General features: G+C 37.4%; 2 protein-coding genes across 9 annotated transcripts in view; one reads left to right on the top strand and one right to left on the bottom strand.

The window, feature by feature from the left end:
* LOC101736039 (ATP-binding cassette sub-family C member Sur) overlaps positions 1-2060 on the top strand; it is a 24742-nt gene extending 22682 nt beyond the window's left edge. For both annotated transcript variants that reach the window (XM_012689238.4, XM_012689240.4), the window contains exon 26: positions 527-2060. In XM_012689238.4, the coding sequence (XP_012544692.1) occupies positions 527-673 (147 nt within the window). In that variant the 3' untranslated portion in view covers positions 674-2060. The remainder of the gene's footprint in view (positions 1-526) is intronic.
* LOC101743585 (carbohydrate-responsive element-binding protein) lies at positions 271-23731 on the bottom strand. 7 transcript variants are annotated; one of them, XM_004924813.5, is made up of 17 exons: positions 23274-23731; positions 21007-21113; positions 16877-16950; positions 16566-16691; positions 16327-16477; positions 16028-16123; positions 15752-15925; positions 15357-15647; positions 14903-15282; positions 14653-14835; positions 13377-13569; positions 12428-12549; positions 8667-8807; positions 7792-7919; positions 6430-6553; positions 5240-5369; positions 271-3870 (listed from the first exon to the last, which is right to left on the bottom strand). In XM_004924813.5, the coding sequence occupies exons 1-17, from the start codon at positions 23561-23563 to the stop codon at positions 3746-3748; spliced, it is 2835 nt and encodes a 944-aa protein (XP_004924870.2). In that variant the 5' UTR covers positions 23564-23731; the 3' UTR covers positions 271-3745. The 7 variants fall into 7 exon arrangements, with proteins under 7 accessions (XP_004924870.2, XP_012544696.2, XP_012544697.2 ...); XM_012689242.4 differs by having other exon boundaries at positions 15734-15925; XM_012689243.4 differs by having other exon boundaries at positions 15752-15934.
* Positions 23732-24283: the final 552 nt, after the last annotated feature.

The following is a 24283-nucleotide window of genomic DNA, read 5'->3' on the forward strand; positions in this document are numbered from 1 at the left end:
TTTGGGGTAGGTGTTGTTTTGACAACTAAATTTAATAGCAAATCTTGGATGCGAAATAGTCGGCTTAAATTGACAACTTCGCATAATAAATTAATTATCTCGCTACTACAGACGGAAAGTATCATTATGTTATTATTGTTTTTGATAAATCGCTGATCAAATAATTAATTACTCTGATTAGAAACCCCTATGATTATCTTTTTATTTATTTATCTCTAATTTAAATCTATACTTCTAAAGCAATATTTTGCCTAAATATGATGTCAGATATGGATCAAAATTATTTATTTCTATTATCATTGAATTTGATAAAATTTAGTTCATAAAACTAAACAAATTATAATCAGTTTATATCAGTTTTCTTATGTTTACTGTTTTTTTTTTATGATTGAAGAATTACTGGTGGCCTTTCCACTTTCACCAGAACAGGTGGACGAGCAAAGGCTCAGCCAAGAGTGGGGTTAAATAACAGCTTCCCGAGCGCCTCCAAGAGTTTATAGTGAGATATTCTCGATTAATTTTTCAGCATCGCATATCGTCAGTGCGCGGGTACGACCGCGCCGTCGTACTGGAGGAGGGTCGCGTGGTGGAGCAGGGCGAGGTGGGCCCGCTGCTGTCGCGGCCGGTCTCACGCCTCGCCCGCATGCTCGCCGCCGCGCACACGCACGTCTGACAACACACAACTCCCGGACCAATTTAAATTTATTGAACAACAATTTTATTGTTCACAGCCCTACGCATCTATACCCACATAATCCATAGTTTAATACTACAAATGCGATAGTTTCTTTGTTTGTTACGTTTTAATTACTTTTAAGTAGTTATCATGAAATTTTGGATAAACATTTTCGGGGATACAGAAAAGTTTTAGCAATAAGGTTTTTTTTCTGTTTATCTCACATTTTTGAGTTTGCCAGTACAATTGGAGTTTACAGTTCTCATTAGTTATGTATTAAGATGAGTTTAAATGAGAATATCATACCTTTTTGTCTTTGCGCTCACATAAAATAATTTCAAGAGATTTTCAGTTACGATTGTTTGATGCGAATGAGTATGGCTTAGTAATTATGAACTTAAACTAACATTGAACGGCAGATAACAAAGACAACGTGCGCCATTTTTTTTTATGAAGAACACAGATTGGTTGGCACGGTTATACATATTAAAGAATATTCTGGAATCTGAATATACTCGCACGCTCTCATTCGGTAAATGGTCATTATGTTCACAGAATTGTCAATGTTGAGTTTTCAGGATTTTAATCCATAACAAAAAAACGCTGTATTAAAGAGTTCGCTACAGACCGTCATAGACTATGTGACATTAACGTATAGAAACATGTTGACGCTTGCGACCGAGACAAGTAAATTGCTGATTTTCTATTAATTCCCCAATTTAAATGTGAAGTAAATCATTTTTTTAAAGCCCAAATGCCAACCCTAGACCGTAGTCCTTTTGTCAATAAAACTGAAACGTTTGGTACAACAGTGTTACCAGGTCACAAATGTCATTGCATGGCACATTTAGAGCATGCACTTTTTTCTAACTCAATATGCATCTAATAAAATCTATAATAATATTATATTTAGTAATAAATGATGTAAGTCGTTTTCACTTCACTTGCGCTAGGAAAAAAGTAAAATTTAACCCTCATTGCGGTTTTAGTTGACAAGCTCCTTCTATGTTAAGAGGTATTAGATAATTTGACATTATCAGCTTTACTGAAATTATCATTCTAGACCAGTTAGTTATTGTCAAAAATTAGCGGCACTCAAAAAAAAAGTAATTAAAAGCCGTTTATGTAGTTACCTATAGTACAATTTAAAATAGTTTAATAATTTTGGTGCGGCCCAGTTGTTGAGAATCATTCAATCACAAAAAAAGTACGAATAGAAATTCAACAGTAGACTGCAGTCAAACATGTTCATAAGAATTATACACATAGCTGTGGGAGAATTATTACGACGAGACTGAGACAATCAATGTTGATAAATATTTCTACTTATTTATGTACTTAATAAAGTTTTGACCATGAAAATAAAAAAATAAATAAAAAACAATTTTTTGTTTTTTTTTTTTTCAAAACTGTATTTCCCATAGAACAACAATTGCACATAACTCATTTAAAGCTCACACGAACGCGCAGAGGAGCGTCGTCAAACACAACGTGCTACCAGAATCAACGATAAAACGTAAAATTATATATCACTACATAACAAATTACAACAATATTTACGTTGGCACCAATTTATATATATGTTGTTTTAAAAAAAAAACACTTGTGTCTTCGCACAATATAAAAATATATCCTTAAAGTACGTACTTACACGTAGATATACTTAGATTACGTAAATTTAAAATACAAATCTCGATATGACCACAAAGTAAATTCATTTCGCTTACGATCTACAAATTGAATTTCAAGTATTCGGACAGGACGGGCTGAAGTTAATGATGAACTTTCTGCTTTAATCTTTGGTTGACTAACTTTACAGAAGCTTTGTACATATACACTATATTTTAGGTACGTCGAAGGCACTTTTTAAGGCCACAAATTTGTATTCAAAGTGATGTGTTGTTCCGCACAATAAATGCGTGCAATATCCAACTACTAAAAATATACTTGAATCTATCTCGTGTACATTTGAGTAATCGTACGATAATAATATTTTTTTCAATTTTATCTTGTTGTTTTCAAAATTTTTACGACTCAATGAAAACTACTAAAAATATATATTAAATAAACACCGCAGGCACGTCGGCGATTAGACTGATTTTTTTATTTTTTATTTTTAAATTACAAACTAAGGTAACATTTACGCAATAAAACAAATCGAAAATAAATCTAATGTAACGTTTTTATCAGCTGATCGCCGTGTGTGGAGCGAAGGCGGACCGGAACTGAGTAAGAATGTTAAAAATTGACAAAGAGAATAAATTAAAAAACAATAATAAATTTTTTTCGGCACGGTAATTGTATTTCGGAAAAAGCGCAACAAGCCCCAACAGTATTTAAGTTTGAAACGTTTTTAATTCAAAATGTCACTTGTTAAAGGGAAAAAAAAGTTAAAGGAAAATAGAGGAAAATATAGTTAAATAAAAATAATGGGACAAATTTAAAGAAAATCCGGGCTCCCATTACGCGTGGGAAATGAAAAGAGTGCTATATACAGGAAGATAAGGTTTCATTGCGTCAAGTGCTCTAAGATGACTTGTAACAACTTGCGGATTTTCCCCAAAAATTAGGAAAAATCCACGTTAGTTAGTGGACACATTTTAATAATATTTTCTCGAGAAACAATGCAGTATAGACGTTGGTAACACTGACTAGTGCAAAGGGAACGCGAAGCAGGATTCCCTACCGCTCCATAAGCTACTAATTCGTCCATGTATATAATCTGTACGCGTACATTTATTTTTTACAAAAATGATATGAAATTCAAAAATATAGAAATCTTTACAACAATTAGTTAGCAATTAAAATTTTTAACAAGACATGCATTAATTACTTCATTCAATTTATTTTAAATGTTCATTTCAAGTGTTCATTATGTATTCCTCTTTTTTTAAAGTCGTTGTTGCCAAAAATATTTTTCTAAATCGCATAAAACCTTCACAAGCTACCCACCCCTATTTCGTGGTTTTCAAAGTCTGGGTCAGTCCTATCACTAGGAGGCGCTAACAATAGTACGTGTTACCCTAATTACAAAGAGCAGTAGAGACGGGTTAAGGCTGCCCGGTCTGGTTACGAGGGTTCTGTCTTGACGGCGGCGCCGGCGGCGACCGCGGCGCGCGCCTCGTCTGGCAGCCGCTCGGGGTTCGTGAGGATGTCCGTCGTCGTGCACAGCACGCGCAGGGAGTTCAACACCGCTGCAAATCATAACCACATCACAAACGTGAGGCTGACTGGTGCCCCACACCCACGGGTGGCAACGGAAATTTTACCGTGCATTTTTAAAATAAACATAGAGATAATTTAGTAAAAACGGGATCACTTCACAAATATTGGAAACAGTTATAAGCCCCGCCAATAAAGAAACGAATCTAAAATAGCGGCGACGATCATGCGCTCTCACTTTAAACTATTGCTGTCTTTAGTCGCACACGGCGCGTACTGTATGCAAAAAAATACCAGTTCTTACTTTGTTCTCACACTGTCTCGACGCGCTCTGTTTTCTCTCAAATTCTGTTGTTATTTGTTCGTTATTTCGTTGTTATATTGTTGTTTTTGTTAAATTTGTTATTGTTAATTTTTTTTTGTGCCACGTGTGGTAAATAATATGGCCTCTCACAAACGAGGAAAAGTCCATCACAGTGATGCACGCGAAATCATGTATAACGTTATTAAATACTTTGAACAGGAAAAAAATATTGTTTTTTTATATTTTTTTACAATAAACAACTTTCTATCTTTCTTTTTATTTGTTTACCCTATCATCTGTCTGTCCATCTGTCTAAAGGTCTATTTAGTAGACGATAGTTCTTATTTTTTTAATATTCACCAAAATTCCAATTTATATAAATTTACCGGTGAGATTTTTTAATACGGGGACCGAATTAAAAATTACACGAAGTCAGTGCACGAACAATTAATTAAAAAAGTTTAGGTCCGACTCCTGGTTGCCGGACTATGTCATACGTCAATGGGATTAACGTTGCTAATGGACATTGACAAAGACAACCAAGCCTTCAATAGAGTAAAGGGTGAATGTATGATTCTAATAATATTGAGACTTCCACTTCACATAGTATTTTTCTTTGGTTTATGCGAGTCCTGGAATATCTGGAATTTACTGGTGGTAGAACCTTGTGACTACTGGTGGTAGGACCTCTTGTGAGTCCGCGCGGGTAGGTACCACCGCCCTGCCTATTTCTGCCGTGAAGCAGTAATGCGTTTCGGTTTGAATGGCGGGGCAGCCGTTGTAAGTATACTGAGATCTTAGAACTAATATCTCAAGGTGGGTGGCGCATTTACGTCGTAGATGTCTAAGGGCTCCAGTAACCATTTAACACCGGATGGGCTGTAAGCTCGTCCACTCATCAGAGCAATAAAAAAAAATCCTATGCTAGTTAGGACTATTTTCGACGTCTCCAATTACAGTTGTACGTTCCACTTCGTGTCTGAAGGTGAGAGCGGTGGGTATCCGTCGCGACATGTACGAGTTTCAGTGGCCTCTTAGACCCTAGTACAATCAAATAGCAGATACAATCCAACAGCGGTACAGGGTAGAAACGTTACCGGGGCGCATCTCCACGAGCGAGCAGTGCTGCTCGGCCCAGAGCAGCGTGGTCCGCACCAGGTCGGAGCCGCTGCCGCACGACACGCACGCGCTGAACGACTCCACCAGCGCCGCCGACACCACGCTGAACTTCGCACGAGTCAAGGCAATAGACGCTTCGGTTTTACATTCAACAACTACCCACGTTTTCCGTCCACAAAAATAAACAACTACCCACGTCTTCCGCCCACAAAAATAAGCTTTAATTACTTTGACATCGTACCAAAAATATACCGTGTGATAGAGAGAACTTAATGGTAGACAGCGGCTTGGCTCTGCTCCTGGCATTGCTGAATTGTCTGTCCGTGGGCGATGGTAACCATTCACCATCAGATGGGCCGTATGCTCGGCTGTCTGAAAGGGTAATAAAAAAAAGTACCTACTTACTATAACGCGTGTGATACTTACAATATTTATAATATTTAAATAATGGTTTAAGAAATCTAAAACACAGGCGTTTGTAGCTAGCTGAACTAAAAACTATAGAATAATTTTACGTTAGTAAAAAAAAATCGAGTGATTTATTAAAAACAAACATTTTATCGCAAAAAGGGTGGGGTACTTATTAATATATTTTATCATATCTTGAATTTTATCAAAAGCGTCTTATAATTTATCTCAAATTAGGATTTCCTGTACTATGGTAAAAGAAAACGGAGATAAACATTTATCTACATTAACATTTTATTATTACTCTGTATATTTTCGTTTAAGAATTACACGAAAAACAATGGCACGATGTCGACGGAGGCTCAGTGATTTAACTATGAAATTATTAGTACGTTCGTTTTGTACGTACAAAAAAAAAATTTTTTTTCGTACCTAAGCTGATGATAGCCTTGAGAGGCTATTTCAGCGTAACCTTAACTAGTAGGTGAGCTCACGGAGCTCAAACCGGAATGATGCTAACACTGACCCTAGCAAGAGCAGTGCTTCGCAGAATATACCACCGGATCGGAAACGCGACCCACTGAGATGATCCGGCGAGAAACTCAGTGGGCTGTGTCTGTGGGCTAATTCGTCGAAGCGACAGGTTCGACGAGGGCGGTGACCGGTGCTTGTGGCACCCAAAAGCACCGTTAATGGATCGGGAGGATCCGTAATGACGTGTTTTGGGCTAATTGTAATGTTGTTTTGTTCGAAAGGATACGAGCCAATACTTCCAGTTGTGCAGGGTCCGGTTGGCCACGTGCCGCGCGAACATCTCCCGCAGGCGGCCGGCGCGCGCCCGCGACACCGGGGCGCCCGTCGCCGGCAGCAGCGAGTGGCAGTTGCTGCACATTAGTCAAACATTCAACCACTTATTTAGAGTATATACATCTAGAGTATATTTTTGACTGGTGGTAGGACCTCTTGTGAGTCCGCACGGATAGGTACCACCGCCATGCCTATTTCTGCCGTGAAGCAGTGATGCGTTTCGGTTTGAAGGGTGGGGCAGCCGTTGTAACTATACTGAGACCTTAGAACTTATATCTCAAGGTGAGTGGCGCATTTACGTTGTAGATGTCTACGGGCTCCAGTAACCACTTAACACCAGGTGGGCTGTGAGCTCGTCCACCCATCTAAGCAATAAAAATAAATAAATAAATTACATCAATTTAGAAGGTGCACTAATGAAACCCAGCTCTGTTCAGCTGTGTGTACGAAATTCTTCGCAATCGTGTCACTCTTGACAGAATGGTCGTGATCGTCATGTATGTTGTGTTAGAGAAGGGGCGGTATTAGTGGAGGGGTGTTGGGGAGAGGAGTGTTGGGGAGGTGGTATTGGGGGAGAGGGTTGTTCTTTGGAATACATCAAGTTATTGAACCTACTCGACGGCTACCTGTCAAAAATCAAAATCAACCCTAAAGTGGAGATTGTATATAAATAATTTAACAACTGCACATACAACCCAACAGATCAGATCACGAACAAACAAACAAACAGACTAACACACCATTTATATCTGATGTCAACCTTGGCATTCATATGCCTTGAGTTCAGTGACTACTACAACAAGCGGGTCACAACAAAAATTAAAATGAAAACACAGCTAGACATTAGGATGATGAGAAGTAGAAATAACTCGAAGCCGGATATTGTGTACCCGTATCTTCTGTTCAATAACAATAGCTATGTCGAAAATCATTTAAGTTAATCAAATCTTAATGGGTACAATTATTTTGTAACTTACAAATTAATACAACAGATTCGGTAAATTATTTTTTACGAAACAATATGTTTCAAACTTATTTTGATCTGTTCTGCTATGGGTTGGATCACGCATCCTTGCAATAAAAAAATTTAAAAGCGTTCCCGTTTATATTAAAAAACTCCAACCAGACCGCGGCGTCTATTCGCGCAGACTAAACCACACATACGTAATGGAATATAAAATGTTTGTACATTTAAACACACAAATTCATAATGTAATCTTCGAGTGACCGTGTAAATAAGATTATATAATATATATAATACCAGGGTCGATAATACGTTTCATTGGTTTTAATTAACTAAAAGATGTTTACTTACGAAATCGAATTGTGTAAACATTCGATTTGTTGTCTCAAACTCTCCATTTCCTCTTTCAACTGATTCCGTTCCGCCTTCAGTTGCTTGATGTATTCGGCGCCCTTTTGCAGCATGGCCGCCTTGCTTATCTACAAACACATTTGAATAATGAGCCAACGAAATTATCATCATTATGAATTTTATGAAGCAGTACGAAAAAACACACTATCTATAGAGTGTATTTAGGTATATATTACTACTATTTTTACTGGTGGTAGGACCTCATGTGAGTCCGCACGTGTAGTTACCACCACCCCGCCTATTTCTGCCGTGAAGCAGTGATGCGATTCGGTTTGAAGGGTGGGGCAGCCGTTGTAACTATACCGAGACCTTAGAACTTATATCTCAAGGTGGGTGGCACATTTACGTTGTAAATGTCTATGGGCTCCAGTAACTACTTAACACCAGGTGGGCTTTGAGGTCGTCCACTGATCTAAGCAATAGAAACAAAAAACTAATAACTCAAAGCATGGTTTTAAATAGTTGCAGCATAGTAACTTCAAACGTTTGTTTTTTTTTAATTTATTGCGCATTTAGAACTACAAATCTAAAATTTCATGCTGTAACCGCTTTTGAGCTCACGACCCCATTAGATGATGAGGGGTTACTCTCACTCATGGAAACCAGCAGCCATGTTAACGCTTACTGCTGAAAGGCCGAGATAACTTGGAGCCAAAACCGGTCCTGGTTCCACGTTATTTGTCAATTAGTCCTATATCATTTTAACGGTATTTTAAACACCTCAGTGTGTAGAAAGATGATTGAGTTATCGATTGAATTGATTGAGTGTCATGTAAAGAGAGACAAGGATAGAGCGATAGTGACGTTGACGTTACCTTAGCGCCGGGGTTGACGTTGAGATGCGGTATGAGGGCCTGCAGCGTGTCGAATCCGTTCTTGATATTGTAGCGGCGCTTTTGTTCGGCGTGGAGGTGAGTACGGCGCGGCGAGCCAGGGGACGTCGGCGGCGACACCGACTGTCCAAACACTACGTTACTCAACTATCCGAGCATTGCAGACGATAGCACATATCGTCTTCTCGCATTAAAACTGTATAATCTCAAAACTTACTAATTTTACAGGAGAGCGTTTTAAAGGTTTAACATGTAATATTTTTAATATTAATCATATTTGCGACATTTATTTTTAATTTTTTATCAGTTACATTATCTGTCTTTTAAAGTAAGATAAAATTTTGTATTAATTTTGTTAATAGTAGTCAAAACATAGGTAAATTAAAAAAAAAAACGTAAAACTAAACTACGCTCTTTTGACAGTATTTATGAGAAAAATACTGGTGAAACCAAATGTTTACACATATTAACTAAATTTCGAATATTTTTTGGAAATTGTACACTTTTAATGCGAAAAGGCGATATGAGGCCGTCAGCGCAAAAGCGGCCTAACCCACGATTCACATTCATGCTTATGTATTGCAATTTATTTAAAACATATAACATTTTGATGCAAAATCGGCCTATCACTAGTTTCAATCCATAGATAACAGATGAATTTGTAAACATCATTTTAGCGCGTTTTTTTTTTTTGCCTACGAAGTATTGTAAAAGTAAATTCGAACCTCATTATCTCCATACTAACTATGGTATGTTTAGACCACTTTTGCGCTGACGGCCTAATATATACATCCCTATTTTAAAACACATATCAAGTCGTCGTGGCTTAGTGGGGTAAGACGGCAAGGCAGCGGCTTGGCTAGGCAGCGGCTTGGCTCTGCCCTTGGCATTGCTGAAGTCCATGGGCGGCGGTAACCACTCACCATCAGGTGGGCCGTATGCTCGTCTGCCTAGAAAGGCAATAAAAAAAAAAGAAAAAAAAGACGTCCGGTGCATTCGGTATCTAGCGATGCACCAGTGTTCGAATCCCGTAGGCAGGTAGCAATTTTTTTAATGAAATACGTACTCAACAAATGTTCACGATTGATTTCCACGGTGAAGGAATAACATCGTGTAATAAAAATCAAACCCGCAAAATTATAATTTGCGTAATTACTGGTGGTAGCACGTCTTGTGAGTCCCACCACCCTGCCTATTTATGCCGTGAAGCAGTAATGAGTTTTGATTTGAAGGATGGAGTAGCCGTTGTAACTTGAGTGAGACTTTAGAACTTATCTCAAGGTGGGTATCGGTATTTACGTTGTAGATGTAGATGTATCAACATTCTGAATTCTTATGCATACCGGTTCGATTCATTACTCTAATATAAGAAATTCAAATCTAAGTGACAGAATTTAACCTTAAAAATTGTATTGTAACATAAACGATACCAAATCCAATAAACGTTATCAGTGATTTTTTAATAAATTAATAAATAAAAAACGAGGCCAACACACGCGTAGTAACTACTTGCAAGATTATTTTTAATACAGCTTAATGCAATCGAAGGTCTAAATTTCCACTTTTTTTTCAAAAATTTTTTTTTATTGCCCTTGTAGGCAGACGAGCATACGGCCCACCTGATGGTGAGTGGTTACCGTCGCCCATGGACTTCAGCAATGCCAGGGGCAGAGCCAAGCCGCTGCCTACGCTTTTTATGTAAACGGATTTAAAAAATGTACAACGTTGCACATTTAACATTCACAAACTATGATTGTTGATGATGATCCTGTGTCGCAAATGCCGTAAACATAAATATAATATATTGGACCAGAATATCACAATATTGAGGGCGTGATTAGTTGACCATTGTACAAAACATGCAAACATAGTCGTTAGTTTCATACACGATACAACAATATACTGATACAATGAAAAATGAAAATTACAACAAAAACAACGTCTTTCCCCCCTACCTATTGGCGGGTAGCCTAATGCCGGCCACTGACATGCGCGCAAACATTCGTACATTGTACGTGTACATGAAGAGCCGTCAAACATTCATTCGCAAACCTAGCGGCTGTGCAAATGGGTTCGCATACTCAATTTGCGAACCCGTTTGCGCTTCCTCTTACACTTGTTTACGAATGTCTCACGAATTTCTTCTCCTTTTTAATTCGTCAATAGAACATTGAAGAGAAAAAGAGTTTTGAATTCTTTCCCAGACATCATTAACGTTGTTATGGGATTTCTTTTGATGAAGATACGCCACACGGTAGACGTCACGAACTATGAAAATGGCGATACGTACATTAAATTCGCAATCGTCGGCGCAACTGGGCAAACGAATGTGTGGGAGACTACGCGAAGGTTCACGGTTCGCGCGCTTTGATGTCTGTTAAAAAACCGACACAGCTTGGAAAACCACGAATGTAGCGAAAACTTTGCATAATCATTTGCAAATGTCGTCCTACACTTGCGGGTTTGCGTATTCGTGCGCATGTGAGTGACCGGTGTAAGAGGTTATACCATGTAACATGTCTAACCTCTCTCGCATGCCTAACGCAGATCATGCATGCATATCTATACTAATATTATAAAGCTGAAGAGTTTGTTTTTTTGAACGCGCTAATCTCAGGAACTGCTGGTCCGATTTGAAAAATTCTTTCAGTTTTAAACAGCCCATTTATCGAGGAAGGCTATAGGGTATATAACATTACGGTAAGACCAACACAAGTGGAGCACCAATAAAGAATGTTTCCAAATATTTTCACTTTCTACGTAAATGAAGTGGGGGGTAAAATTTGGCGTTATGCCAAAGTAACTATTCCACGCGGACGGAGTCGCGGGCAAAAGCTAGTAATAAATAAAGTGGTTTACACCGTGAAGATTTGATTAATTTGCAGCTAAAGAGTAAACCACAGAGTATTCATCCAAATAAATTGTATAGATAATAAATACGTGTTATGCCTTAAAGTTTTTTTTTATCGTTTTCACTTAGATAATAAGTAGTTATGAATATAAAGATAATGAACCTAAGTACAGGAAAAAAAAAAACCGAAAAATATGTCGACACAAGTGTTCATTAATTCAATAAATCTTTAAGTCTCAAAAATTAGGGAACGCATGCAAAGGCGAAAACGAATTTTGTGATTAGAATTAGAATTTTTTTTATTTATTTTTTTGCTTAGTTGGGTGGACGAGCTCACAGCCCACCTGGTATTAAGTGGTTACTGGATCCCAAAGACATCTACAACGTAAATGCGCCACCCACCTTGAGATATAAGTTCTAAAGTCTCAAGTAAAGTTACAGCGGCTGCCCCGCCCTTCAAACCGAAACGCATTACTGCTTCACGGCATAAATAGGCAGGGTGGTGGTACCTACCCGCGCGGGCTCACAAGAGGTCCTACCACCAGTAAGTAATTAATGATCAAGAAAATATTTCAGCTTAGTTTTCTATTGCCGGCTGTAATTTTAGTTAGCATGATTGAGTGGCATTAATTAACCAATGATCATGCGGCTTAAGCATGTAAAGTATTATTTTTATGAAATAATAATTAAAAACAATAACTATTTATAACTCCAGTGCAACGGTCATTTTATTATCCTAAGATTATTTATTCTACTGCTTAACCTTTAGTCTATATTTATCTTTCTTCGACAAGTCGGGCGCGCGTTTATGTTATCTTCACATAAGCCGTAATTATTCATTGCGAGTCAACCATTTTACTTAGATCCCCAAACAAATTTCAATGTGACTTACTGGAAGGGGCGACATGACGTCACTACCGATCGGAGACGGTTGTCCCCTTCTAATCGGGGACTTGGTGGGATCGGAGCTCCCGGCAACATCTTCATTACTATTAAGTTTGTATAAACTTTGAGCTGAAATAAAACGGTAGGCCGAATGAATAAAGTAATCTAGTACATGAAACAAAACATACATGAATTAGTTTTAAATTATGTAACAGACGTGGACACCATGTGTTTCAAACACGACGAAGATTGTCATAAAGCTACATTGACCAGCTTCCATAGTTCTACGTGCGTACTGAAGAATAACGAGTGATGTAATGATAGAAGTAAACTTGTTTTTTGTTTACGAAAGTATTCTGGGTAGTGAACTTAGGATTTTAGAAAAATATCGAAATATTCCGATTGTTATATAATTTTTAAGGACGATCGAGACTGCCAGTTACATTTCAATCAAAGTTTGTTAACATGAATCGAACAGTCGGTGTAAAATTAGACCCAAAACTGACTTTACTGGCCCGCTTTTTTTCCCTACCTAAGCTGGTAGCCTTGAGGCTAGGTCAGCATAACCGGGCGAGTAGGTGAGCTATCGGAGCTCTAACCGGGAGTGTTGCTAACACTGGCCATAGCAAGAGTAGTGCTTCGCAGAATTTACCACCGGATCGGAAACCAAACCCCTGAGAAGATCCGGCGAGAAACTCAGTGGGCCGTATCTATGGGTTAATTTACTCGTCGAGCCCTTCGTCGCAAGCGACTGGTTCGGCGAGGGAAGGCGCAATGTACACATTAATAGAAGGCGCAATGTACACAGTAATGGAAGGCGCAATGTACACAGTAATGGAACGCGCAATGTACACAGTAATGGAACGCGCAATGTACACAGTAATGGAAGGTTGGACTGACAATCCCGCTATAATTTGAAACGCACAGTAGAATGCAGAAATAGCAAAACGACTGACAGTGTCGGGCGGAGAGGAGGTGCGCGAGCATAACGCTAGCGTGGGGCAGCGTGGGCTCGGAGGCGGCGGTGCTGAGCGGCGGTGGGTGCGCGCGGCGCGGCGGGGGCCCGCCCCCCTCTGACTGCACGCCGCCGCTACCGCCCGACGTCGAGCGGGACCGCATGCGTATCGCACCCGGTAACGGCTCGCGAGCCTGCAAACGTTTCACTTTACTGCATGTTCACTTACTTACCGTTTCGATTCAAACTTTTCGAACGTATGCCGTTGATTCATCGCGCGTGCGAGAATTTAATTTCTTCATTTCCAGACATCTGTTGGCCAATATAAACGAGGTCTTGTAGTCATGCCCCAAGATAATGATAGATAACACATTTTATTATCGCACGCACTCCGTACCAGACTAAATAATCTAAATTTTATCAGAATGATGTTTGCCTTTAAACGTCTTAATGACCGTGTTTGAAGGATCGGCTACGTCAAGCATCCCGGTGTTCCGGATGTTCAACATAGCACATACTAACTACTAACGAATCCTACATAAGTTAATCGTGAGACGATGGGCCCTTGGAGCCCTGAAGCAAAGAAATTTTTACAGAAATCTCCAAATGCTTGAAGGAGGTTACACGTGATGCTAAGGCTGGCTGGTACTTTGCACAGAGAGCGATTCTGGCTGTCCAACGAGACAACGTAGCCAGTATCTTGGGAACTGTGCCTCCTTCAAGCGCATTGGAAGACCTATTCTACTGTGTGAGTTTATTTATGTTAAATTATTTTGATTTGACTTTTTGTGAATAAAAAAGTTAATCGTTGTCTAATACAACGCCTAATTTGAACAAATAATTTAAAACTGGTAGATCGAATTCCAATGCGAATTCGACGCAAGAAATTTTAAATAATGGTCAGTTTATTATCGGACATATTTAAGAATGTAGGTGTGTTCCTAACACCCGCCCACAACGTCGGAATGATGTACTCGTCAATCAACATGGCGGCGCCTTGCCTTCCCGATAACGTACGAGCCGACGACACGTGATAACTTAATTCCATATCAATTTTAATCGGGTGAAAATATTTCAAACTTTCAAAATGTTTATGACATAATAAAGATATAGAAGAAACGAAAGGAAATGCGTACACGATCTAGTGAACCTTTTGATCTACACTACCTATGTACCTGGCTACCTTAGACAGTCATTACGATTTTTAGAGCGGCATACGACAGAGTGCATATGGTTGTATGTGTATGATGCCAATTGACTCGTAACGTTATACTTACCCGAGCGGCATGCTTAGAAGCGCAGGTTTCGGAAGTCGAGGGAGCAGGTGCAGGCGGAGCGGACACCGTCCAATCGGGATTGAGCTGCGCACCCAGCGGCAAGCTGTGCGATCTGTACTGTTCCTTTCCACTGCTGCGGGAGCTACTTGTGCTAGTCGATCCGTCACTTTGTTGCATTGGCACCTGCGTTCGACGTTCCTTATTGTTTGATTGACCTCGCCTTTCACAGTAAGGTATTGCTGATAATTACCTGCTGAGGGGCGACGGACGCCGGCGGGGAAGGCATCTTAAACGACCGAGGGTTTCCAGATGGCGAGGCGGCCTTCCCTTTGTACGAGTCCGCAGGGTTCGGCTGCAGGTACTGTACCTGCGCGGCGGGCTGGCGGACGGCCGCCGGGCGCGCCTCGTAGCTCTGCGGAGACACGGGAGACGGGGCCGGCTGGCTCGACGGCTGCCCGTACGCGTGATATTGACTATTTTGCATTTGATACTGGCCGACTCTTGACCTAGGCTTATCACGGTTGTATCCGCTTCTCCCTTGTATTACGATCGTCGAAGCATACTTTGAATTCTGCACCGGTTGCTGCAATAGGGATACAGTTTCGGGGGCCGTCTGAGAGGGGGGTATAGCTGAAACGTGCGAATACGTCATTGATTGCGATGAACACGACAAACTCATTTACCCAAGGCAAAAAAAAATTCACCTGCACTATATTTATTGTAGTTGGGTTCCACTGGAGCTTTCGGCGTATTCACATATTGCATTCTGTTTGTTTTCCCCGTGTACACACTCGCTTGTATTTGGGAATCTGCCTGTTGGGTGGCGTGCTGATCGTAGCCGACCGTTTGGAATGAAGACAGCATTTCCTGTGTGCTAATCAAGCTATTCTGCATGTCTGTCTGCGCAAACAGACGATTGTTATCGTACATACGTAGCTGCTCATTTTTTATACTTTGCTCGGAGATCTGCATCATTTGACTATTGTTACTCGTACCTGCAACAGACAAATTCTGTTTTTATAATTTTCACGCGCACATCATTAAAAAAAAATCGCTCATATTGTTGTACAAGATAACGAACCACTGCAGTTCTGTTTACCGTGTATAGCCATTTGACTAGTGGGCATGGTCGCGACTGTGGAGTTTTGCATCTCCGTTATGAAACTTCGAGTATTGTACGACTCCACTGACATCCCACTCCTATATAGTAAATCTTCGGACGGCAGCGTCGACTCTTCCGGCACAGGCGGCAAACGAGACGACGTTAAAAACTCTGAAATTCCTAATATCCGTTAAAATGTTTCAAACGCGAAGTTTCTATTGTTTTTTTAAGTATCTCAATTAAGCTAATTCGTACGGTAAAAATTTTACATACCTTGAAGGGGTTCTAATGTGTCCATAAAATCGTCTAGATTAGGTTGCAATGGGCCTAAACTAGGTTGAATGAAGTCTGCTAAACTTGCCCCTTTTGCTGTAAAACAGGCGGTTTTTTAGTATTCTTTATTTACTTATTCAACTTTATGTATATGAGTACAGTGGCGGGCTTAATGTCTAAGGCATTATCTACCACTCAACCAAGGTTAGTGTAGTCATGTAGTAGATGCATTCATTCCTATTTGAGGGAAAAGTTAATTAAATAAAGATCCAACATTTTATGATCATTAAAAGGCTAACCGATTTCCCTGCAATCTGGAAACGCGAACGGTTGATGGTTGGTGATGGTAGAAAACAATGTGTCCGTCATGAAGTTAAGGTAATCCTCGTCCGTGAGCATATTCCCTGCGAGATCGCTGCATTGTGATTCCGCTGTGTCCATATCCGCTATCTATAAGCAAGCACATAAACATTCGACTGACACGAACTATTTAAGGACTTAAAAATCAATTGAACTAAAACATTGTTTTTTGACTGACCGTGTCTTGGACAGAGGTATCTCCCTTGCCAAGGAGACGCATTATGTGAAATTTTCGCCATTTTTTGTATTCTGCTATGACTGCTTCAACGCGACGTTTCCAATATTTTCCTTCCAATATCGTTGTCTAAAAAACCAGTATGACATGTTTAATGAAACCGATACAGTGATAACGAAACTAATAAAAAGCCAAGCCAAGTTTTTGCAAAAGTTTATTTATCTGCGTGACCATTTTTTTTAAACATGTCTTATTTAATCATTAACGATAAATTTATTAAAATGATTATAAATTTTTTGCAAAAGATAAATTACCTCTGGTTTCACGTGGGTGTCAACATCTAATGGCGATGCAAACTGGCAGACCAAAGTGTTCTGTTTCTTTATGACTGAAAGTACAATCCGATCTTAAGCCTTAGGTGCGTGTATACGCTTTTTTGTATGCGCTTTAAAATTGATAAAGCTGTCTCTTATTTCTAAATCAATTTGATACTAGCACTACGCTTGCAATGTACTGATATCTGAACTGTTTGCTCGAAACAAAATCAACCCAATGCATAAGGCATAAAATTGATTTTGATTGGTTCAGTCCTTCGATATTATAATAGTTATTTTATTAGACAAGTATATTAACATCAAAGGTTCAAACACACGTAAACATCAGCGTTCGCACTTACAGACTAAATATCTGTTTACTGCTTTATTACAATTTCAAGATATATTTCGAAAAACAATCTTTTTCCAGAGTTACAAATACTTTTTAAACGCATCCCACACTAAACATTAACGGCCGTTCTTAATACCCTATCTGAGACTACCGATAGATAGCTATCTCCGATCATCAGTAAGAGCGTATCTATGCTTAGTTTGCGTTTCACAATCACGGATAAGTGCTATCTACCTTTAGCCAACGGTAGATAGCTTCTTCACCCTGATCTATTGGTACGTTTACGCCTTTGATACGTTTCGTTCTACTATAAAGGAACAATATCAGGTTCAACACTTGTTTTATTTTATTCTAAATTATAACTATAAAATTTCACTATCATATCGTAAACCATAATAAATTCATTAGTTTATAATGAAAAAGTAATAATAACATATATTGATTTTAATTTTTTTCACTTTTGTTTACTTCATGGTGATTTCCCTCCAAAACGCTTTAAAACTTCCGTTTATAATCCTAAGTGTGTGTATAATTACAGAACTTCAGTGAAATAAAAGGAATTCTGTAAATATCTATGAACTACAATTATAATAATTTATTTTACTTTAAGTTCAAGTCTTGAAAGATATCTTTTTCAGTCGAGAAAGGCAGCACCCAAGACAAAAGACGAGACGACGCTTCTAGTAGAAGGTTGTATGCTATAAACTTTAAAATTTGATATCTAACTTAGCCACATAATAGGAAAAAAATCCTAAGCTATAAATAATTATGCTCCCCCATATGCATATTGTTTTTAGGTCAGAACACTTACAACATTTTTAACACTTTTACAGCCAAACGGAAACAAAATATGGAAGAAGAGAAATGCAAGGCTAGCATATTTAGGGACAATGCCTTAGCAGTATGTAATACCTAATAGCAAAAAAGAGAGTTAGGTAACTTGAAAAATGAAGAAAAGAGATTGTTGTAAAGAAACTTAAGTTAATTTAGATAACGCTAGAAAATATAGTTAGAACATTGAAAATTTAAAGGAAAATTAAATTTAATAAAAGAAGAAGGCAATAGTTTTGTGTTAGATAGTTTTTTAAAGTATAGGTATATAGTATATCGTTAGCGTTATCATGATGAAACCCCTTCTGTTGATTAACTCCGACCGCTTTCTCTCAACTTCTTGCTTTAATCTCATCAGTTGTTTGCAGTAGAGTTCAGAATCGATGGTCCTGCCTTGTGGTAACAGCTCGTAATGAATAATGCCCTTCCAATCCCACCACATACACATCATCACCTTGTTGCGAGTTAACCCGGGTTTCGCCACAGTCTGTGAAGCCTGACCGACCTTTGACCACGACCTTTTTCGCACGTTCTTGTCGTACGTGATCCACTTTTCATCACCAGTTATCAGCTTCTTCAAAAATGGTTCGGCTTCATTACGTCGTAATAAAGAATCACAAATGAATATACGGTTCATTAGGTTTCTTACAGTGAGCTCGTGAGGTACCCAAATATCGAACTTTTTTGTATACTCAGTTTTTTTCAAATGCGCCAAAACTGTTTTGTGGTCAATTCCCAGTTCTTCAGCTACGTCGTAAGTACCGATATGCTGATCTTGCTCCACTTTTTAAAAAATGGCATCAATTCTATCCGTAATAGGGCGACCAGAGCGACGTGCCTCTTTGGTATCAAAATTTCCGGATTGAAAAGGCTTAAACCATAGGTCCATAAACATTGTATTTTTTTTTCGCGGCTTGCGTTGCATTTTAAATTATTGTATTCACTCATCTTGACAGTACGAAAAATAAATAAAAATCACACATTTTCTTAATTTGAATTTGGAATTATCCTCTCTTAAAAATTTAAATTTTTAATGATACCAAAACCAGCCACATGCAAATAGTATAGCCAATGAGATTTTATTACAAGTAATGCGAAAAGACTTTTTCCCAAACATATTATGTACAAATTCTAAATTAAGTATCTTGTGTGTACTACTATGCGATTTTCATTTTGTATAATAAAAAAATTCGAATTATCTATACAGTTTATTTTATAAATTATGTTTGGAAGTAATTATTTATAAGTAGTTAGTTGCCTTTCAGATGTAAATTCTGGAAAATTGTTATGAACAAATCAAACGTGGTCTTATTAAATTAGTCAATTCATTCACAACCCCTTTGCTCAGAAATCTATAAACAAATTCGTAATCATTTAACTAAGGCGTGTAATTCAGACGTTTTTTATATTCCTTTAACCGTATGATATCGGCCTCGCTATCACTATCTGCATCACAATCCATCATCATTTGAAATAATTCTATATCATTATCATCACTGCTTCAATATTCCATTATGAAGAGAAACATTAAAAATTAAAGCGATTTAGTTTTATTATTTGTTAACCTGTCCAAAAACCGAAATCAGAAAATATCGAAAAAAAAAGAAGGCAGATCTGGTTATGTACTAGTTTCAGATTTTTAAAAAAATGCGTAAATAGCATCTATCGCACAAATCATATAATTTTAAGTCACGAATATTTACTGTAGGTATAGTTTTTAGCACCTGTTCATTGAAAGAGCCTTGATCACACGTGTTGATCAAAAATTATTATTGATTACGGAAATTGAAGCGTAATCTTGAATAACGTTAATTGACATATTTAATTTTACCAATGGAATAAAACAAAATTATGCCATTCAAATCGATACTGAATTTTCAACATGCTGTCATCACGCAAATCATGCGTGATTATCATGATCAATTTTAGAATGCCAATTGTGACGTAGTCGCTCGGCCGCTTTTATTTAAATTTTTTTATAAACGTGATATAGTTGTAACGACATATTTATAATATAAAATTTACTGATGGTAGGACGTCTTGTGAGTTTGCATGGGTACCAACACCCTGCCGTGAAGCAGTAATGCGTTTCGGTTTGAAGGGTGGGGCAGCCGTTATAACCACACTGAGACCTTAGAACTCATATCTCAAGGTGGGTGCCGACATTTACGTTGTAGATATCTATAGGCTCCAGTAACCACTTAACACCAGGTGAGCTATGAGCTTGTCCGCCCATAACAGCATGAAGAATTAAAAAAAACTATCATGCTTTGTTGTTCATTCATACACAAAACTTAAAACAACGCATTAATGGCAATCCGAACTTATATTTAAATGATCATATTCTGTTTTTATACTGATGGATGAAGCTACCGGATAATAATCGGCCCTTAACACTGTGCAGGTTTTTCAACATCATCATCTTTAAGTTTCTAAAAAATGCAATAAACAAGTCCAATTCAGATTTAACTAATAAGTGATCAAAACCAACATAATATTTTATATTGTGGTAAACTCTGAAAACGATTGAAAAATTCAATTCTTTTTTTATTCGTAAAATGGATTCATAAACTACCTACGTCTACGATGAAGGAACTTTATGCGAAAGGTTTTACTATTGAGAGAACGGTTAATCGCTAGACTGCAGTGTTAATGCCTTAATGGAAGCCAAGACGTGTGAGAGCTGGTACACTTAACTACGCAATTTAAAAAATCTTCAATCAACCAACGCAATTTTTGTAGGCAAACAGCTATTGCTACGATAACCTTATTATGTGAAAAAAAAATGTCAGAAGAAAACACATGACATCTTTATTTGAAATAAGCTGAAACGCATTGCGTCTCGAACATCTGTGCTCCTTAAATAACACACTTATTTGAGTAGTAACTAAGCTATTGAGTGTCTAACATGTAACTATTTGTTAATAAAACTTGCATTATTACTTACATTGCATGTGCCAGCATCTCCATATGACGTTGTTCAACCTGATTTTGTCCTTCCAACGTAGTTTTATACCTTTGAAACGATTCCATTTTGGTGAGGTTAGTTTTTGTCTGTAAGCAACATTTAAACAATCAAACTGAAACTTACCATTACAATCCTCAGTTTATTCATCACAAGTTAATGCTGATCAGCGGTACTCTCATAGACAAGTTTACTACAAAGTTTCTTGAGTTCACAAGATACATTTTCATTGAGAAAAAATTTAAAATATGCATTATTCTATTTTAATAAAAAAATGGATGCTTTTCTTTAAAGTACAGACACTGTGATAATTTTTGCTGTACTGTAAGTAGTATTGTCAGACAATCAAAATGTTAAACCAGTTATCAGTGTCACTATCAATATCTGATCTTAAGCTCGTTGTAAATAACATTTTGATAAGGAATAAACTTAGACTATCTTATCTACTGTTACTACTAGAACAAATATAAGCCAAATGGTAAATATACCAAGTTTTCACTTATTTTACAACTTTTTCACTAAATGAGACAGATTGAGCACACATACTGACATAAATAATTGTGCATCCATACCTCATATTATTATGCTCAATGTTTGCAATGTATGTATAAAGGAAAACATTGCAACATATCTACATGTATATTGTATCATGAGCAGAAGTTTTAGAAATAAACAAACCTAACTTGTGTGACTATGTTCGTCATCCATCTTGCCTTCCCATATGAGAAATTCCTATTTACACAACAACTTGGTTTGCTGTTGCCCAATCGCTAATTTGTGTGTATTTCAGTTTCAAAAGATTCAGATGCAACACATTATGTGTGTAGGTTGTCTGTCCTACCTAGCCCGTTATCCCATATAAATCAATAGAAATCTGAAACTTTTTTTGTTTCTACAACTAAATGAGGAAAATCTCTTCCATTCTATAATATAATTATTCAAACATTTCAATACAGCACCCCAATGTACATTATAAAAAACTGGCTACAGCCAGCAACAGCACACTGTGTTACTGAATGTTAATGTAACTAAGACTTTCTCTGAAGAACTATTAATAATTTTGAATTAAGTTTTTTACATTTTTATCATCATGACATTTAGAAATATGTTAATTAAAAGCTGCAAAACTAGCATGAATGGTATTGTTTTCTTTAATGATTACATCCTAGAACTATTTGCAATTTAATTTCACACCAATATTCAGATGCATTTTGAAACTGTGGCCATTTTATAATACTTCAACAAACTCCATTTATTAAAATAATAAATATTTTTGTGAAATAGTGTTTGTAGTTCCCAAAATACAAATAAAAAAATGGATCAGTACAAACCTATGTACTTTGTTGGTTTATTTAGACATTTTATAGCAATCTTCTGTTTATCCTTGATCACATTTGTTATCAAAGTGTCAATTCAATATTGTAATTTTACTGATAACCAAATGTGCAATAAGACTTAACTGTTGAGCCGAATTAGATTCTGCGTATTCAAAAATATAATTCAAATCAATGAACTTTAATGAAAACTTTATGATAATTAATTATTAAATCAAAGCTGCTTAGAATACGTCATTTTACAAATTATTAATAGTTTTATTTTATTATTTTAATTTTTGCTTTAGAATTTTTAGTAAAAGCTTTGTTACTCTTTTACACTTGGTTACTCTTGTATTTTGACATCTTGAAATGTAACAAAATAATTTTAAAAATAAATTTGTGGAATAAGGAAACTTTAATCATTGGCAGTTCATAGATTGAGTTATCTCTACAAATGACCTGTCTTTTGTACAGACTATGATGACCTTTTCTTATCTGCACTTGCCAAAGCCAATGGAATTATACAGTTTCCTTATTATAAGAAGCAATTACAATGTCAAAATAATAATAAAAAAACAATTAACCAATTATTACTAATTTTACTTTATGTAGTAATTGCTACATTCAATAGGAACATTAAGAAAATAATTGCATTTAAAATAATTGTCAGAGTATCCAGTAGATGCAAAAATTTATATTTTCAATATTATTTATGTATTTTTAAATTAAGACAATTAATTGGTCAAGTACGCTAAATTTATTGAACTAATTATCAAATAAATTATTTTACCTCCATAGCAGTTTCTTTTATTGTAACAAAGAAGATTCCAATATACTATATTGTTGTCACTAAACATTTTGCTTCTCATTTTTGTATATCTCAGATAAAACGGGGATACCAAAATTTATTAACATAGAACTCAAATAACTTACCTATATGCTAAAGTCATACATTTAAATAACTTAGTGAGGGAAACTTCGATGGAAAGTTGCTGATGCTGTTTATGTTCTTCCTTTTCATTTGGTGGAAATGGTACTTTTGATGCAGGCACTGTATATGTGGCAACTACAGACACTTTCGGAGTATTTTGTTCTTCGTCAGGAACGGTTACCAAGTCGTCATAATCATCTTGAGCTTCTGCTTCAAATTGTGATATCATGAAATGCCCAGAATGTATTGTCTCCTTTTCTGAGCGCACTATTCTTTTTTCTACCTGGTTCATGGTGGTTTCTTGAAGGAAGATTTTTTTTTGAAATTCTTACTATAACTAAGTAACTAAGTAAAATAACAAAAATCCATCAACTTTTTGACTTCGTCATATTTTTACTTTAACTCTCACACATTGTTTTTTTCGACTATGCACCATGTAGCTGTCAAAATTAACTGTCAAGTGTCAAGATAGCGACGATCAACTCGACTCAACTCGAATCGTGCTTGTTTAGCACGAGCTTACTCGAGTTGGATTCTTCCCAACTTGTGCTTGGGCTAGTTGTACATAAAAGACCAAAGTGAAAAAGCGCGATTCGTTCTTTGTGTACCGGTCCTACCTACATACTTTGCGTTGCCTGGCCCATTAGTACATCGACTGAAAGACACCGACGCTGATCTTCTTGACGGCAATGCAAGGAACGAATACCTCACCTTACTTCACTTCGTTCTTTTACGAAGCTCCTATGACCATTAACGCTGACGTTCCACAAGGCTCGGTGCTCTCCCTCACGATTTTTATCCTGTATATCAATGACATGCTGTCTATTTATGGCATTGCTATGCGGATAATAGCACGGAGGATACGCGATATATCAGCCATCAGAGTCTCTCTTGGAGCGTGGTGCAGGAGAGACGATCAAAACTTGTATCTAAAGTCGAGAACTCTCTGGGGCTAATCTCCGAATGGGGTTTGATTTTGATTGAACCCAGTTCAATTCAACCCGTTGAAGAC

Source organism: Bombyx mori, chromosome 10 (genome assembly GCF_030269925.1).
Source record: "Bombyx mori chromosome 10, ASM3026992v2".
NCBI lineage: Eukaryota > Metazoa > Arthropoda > Insecta > Lepidoptera > Bombycidae > Bombyx > Bombyx mori.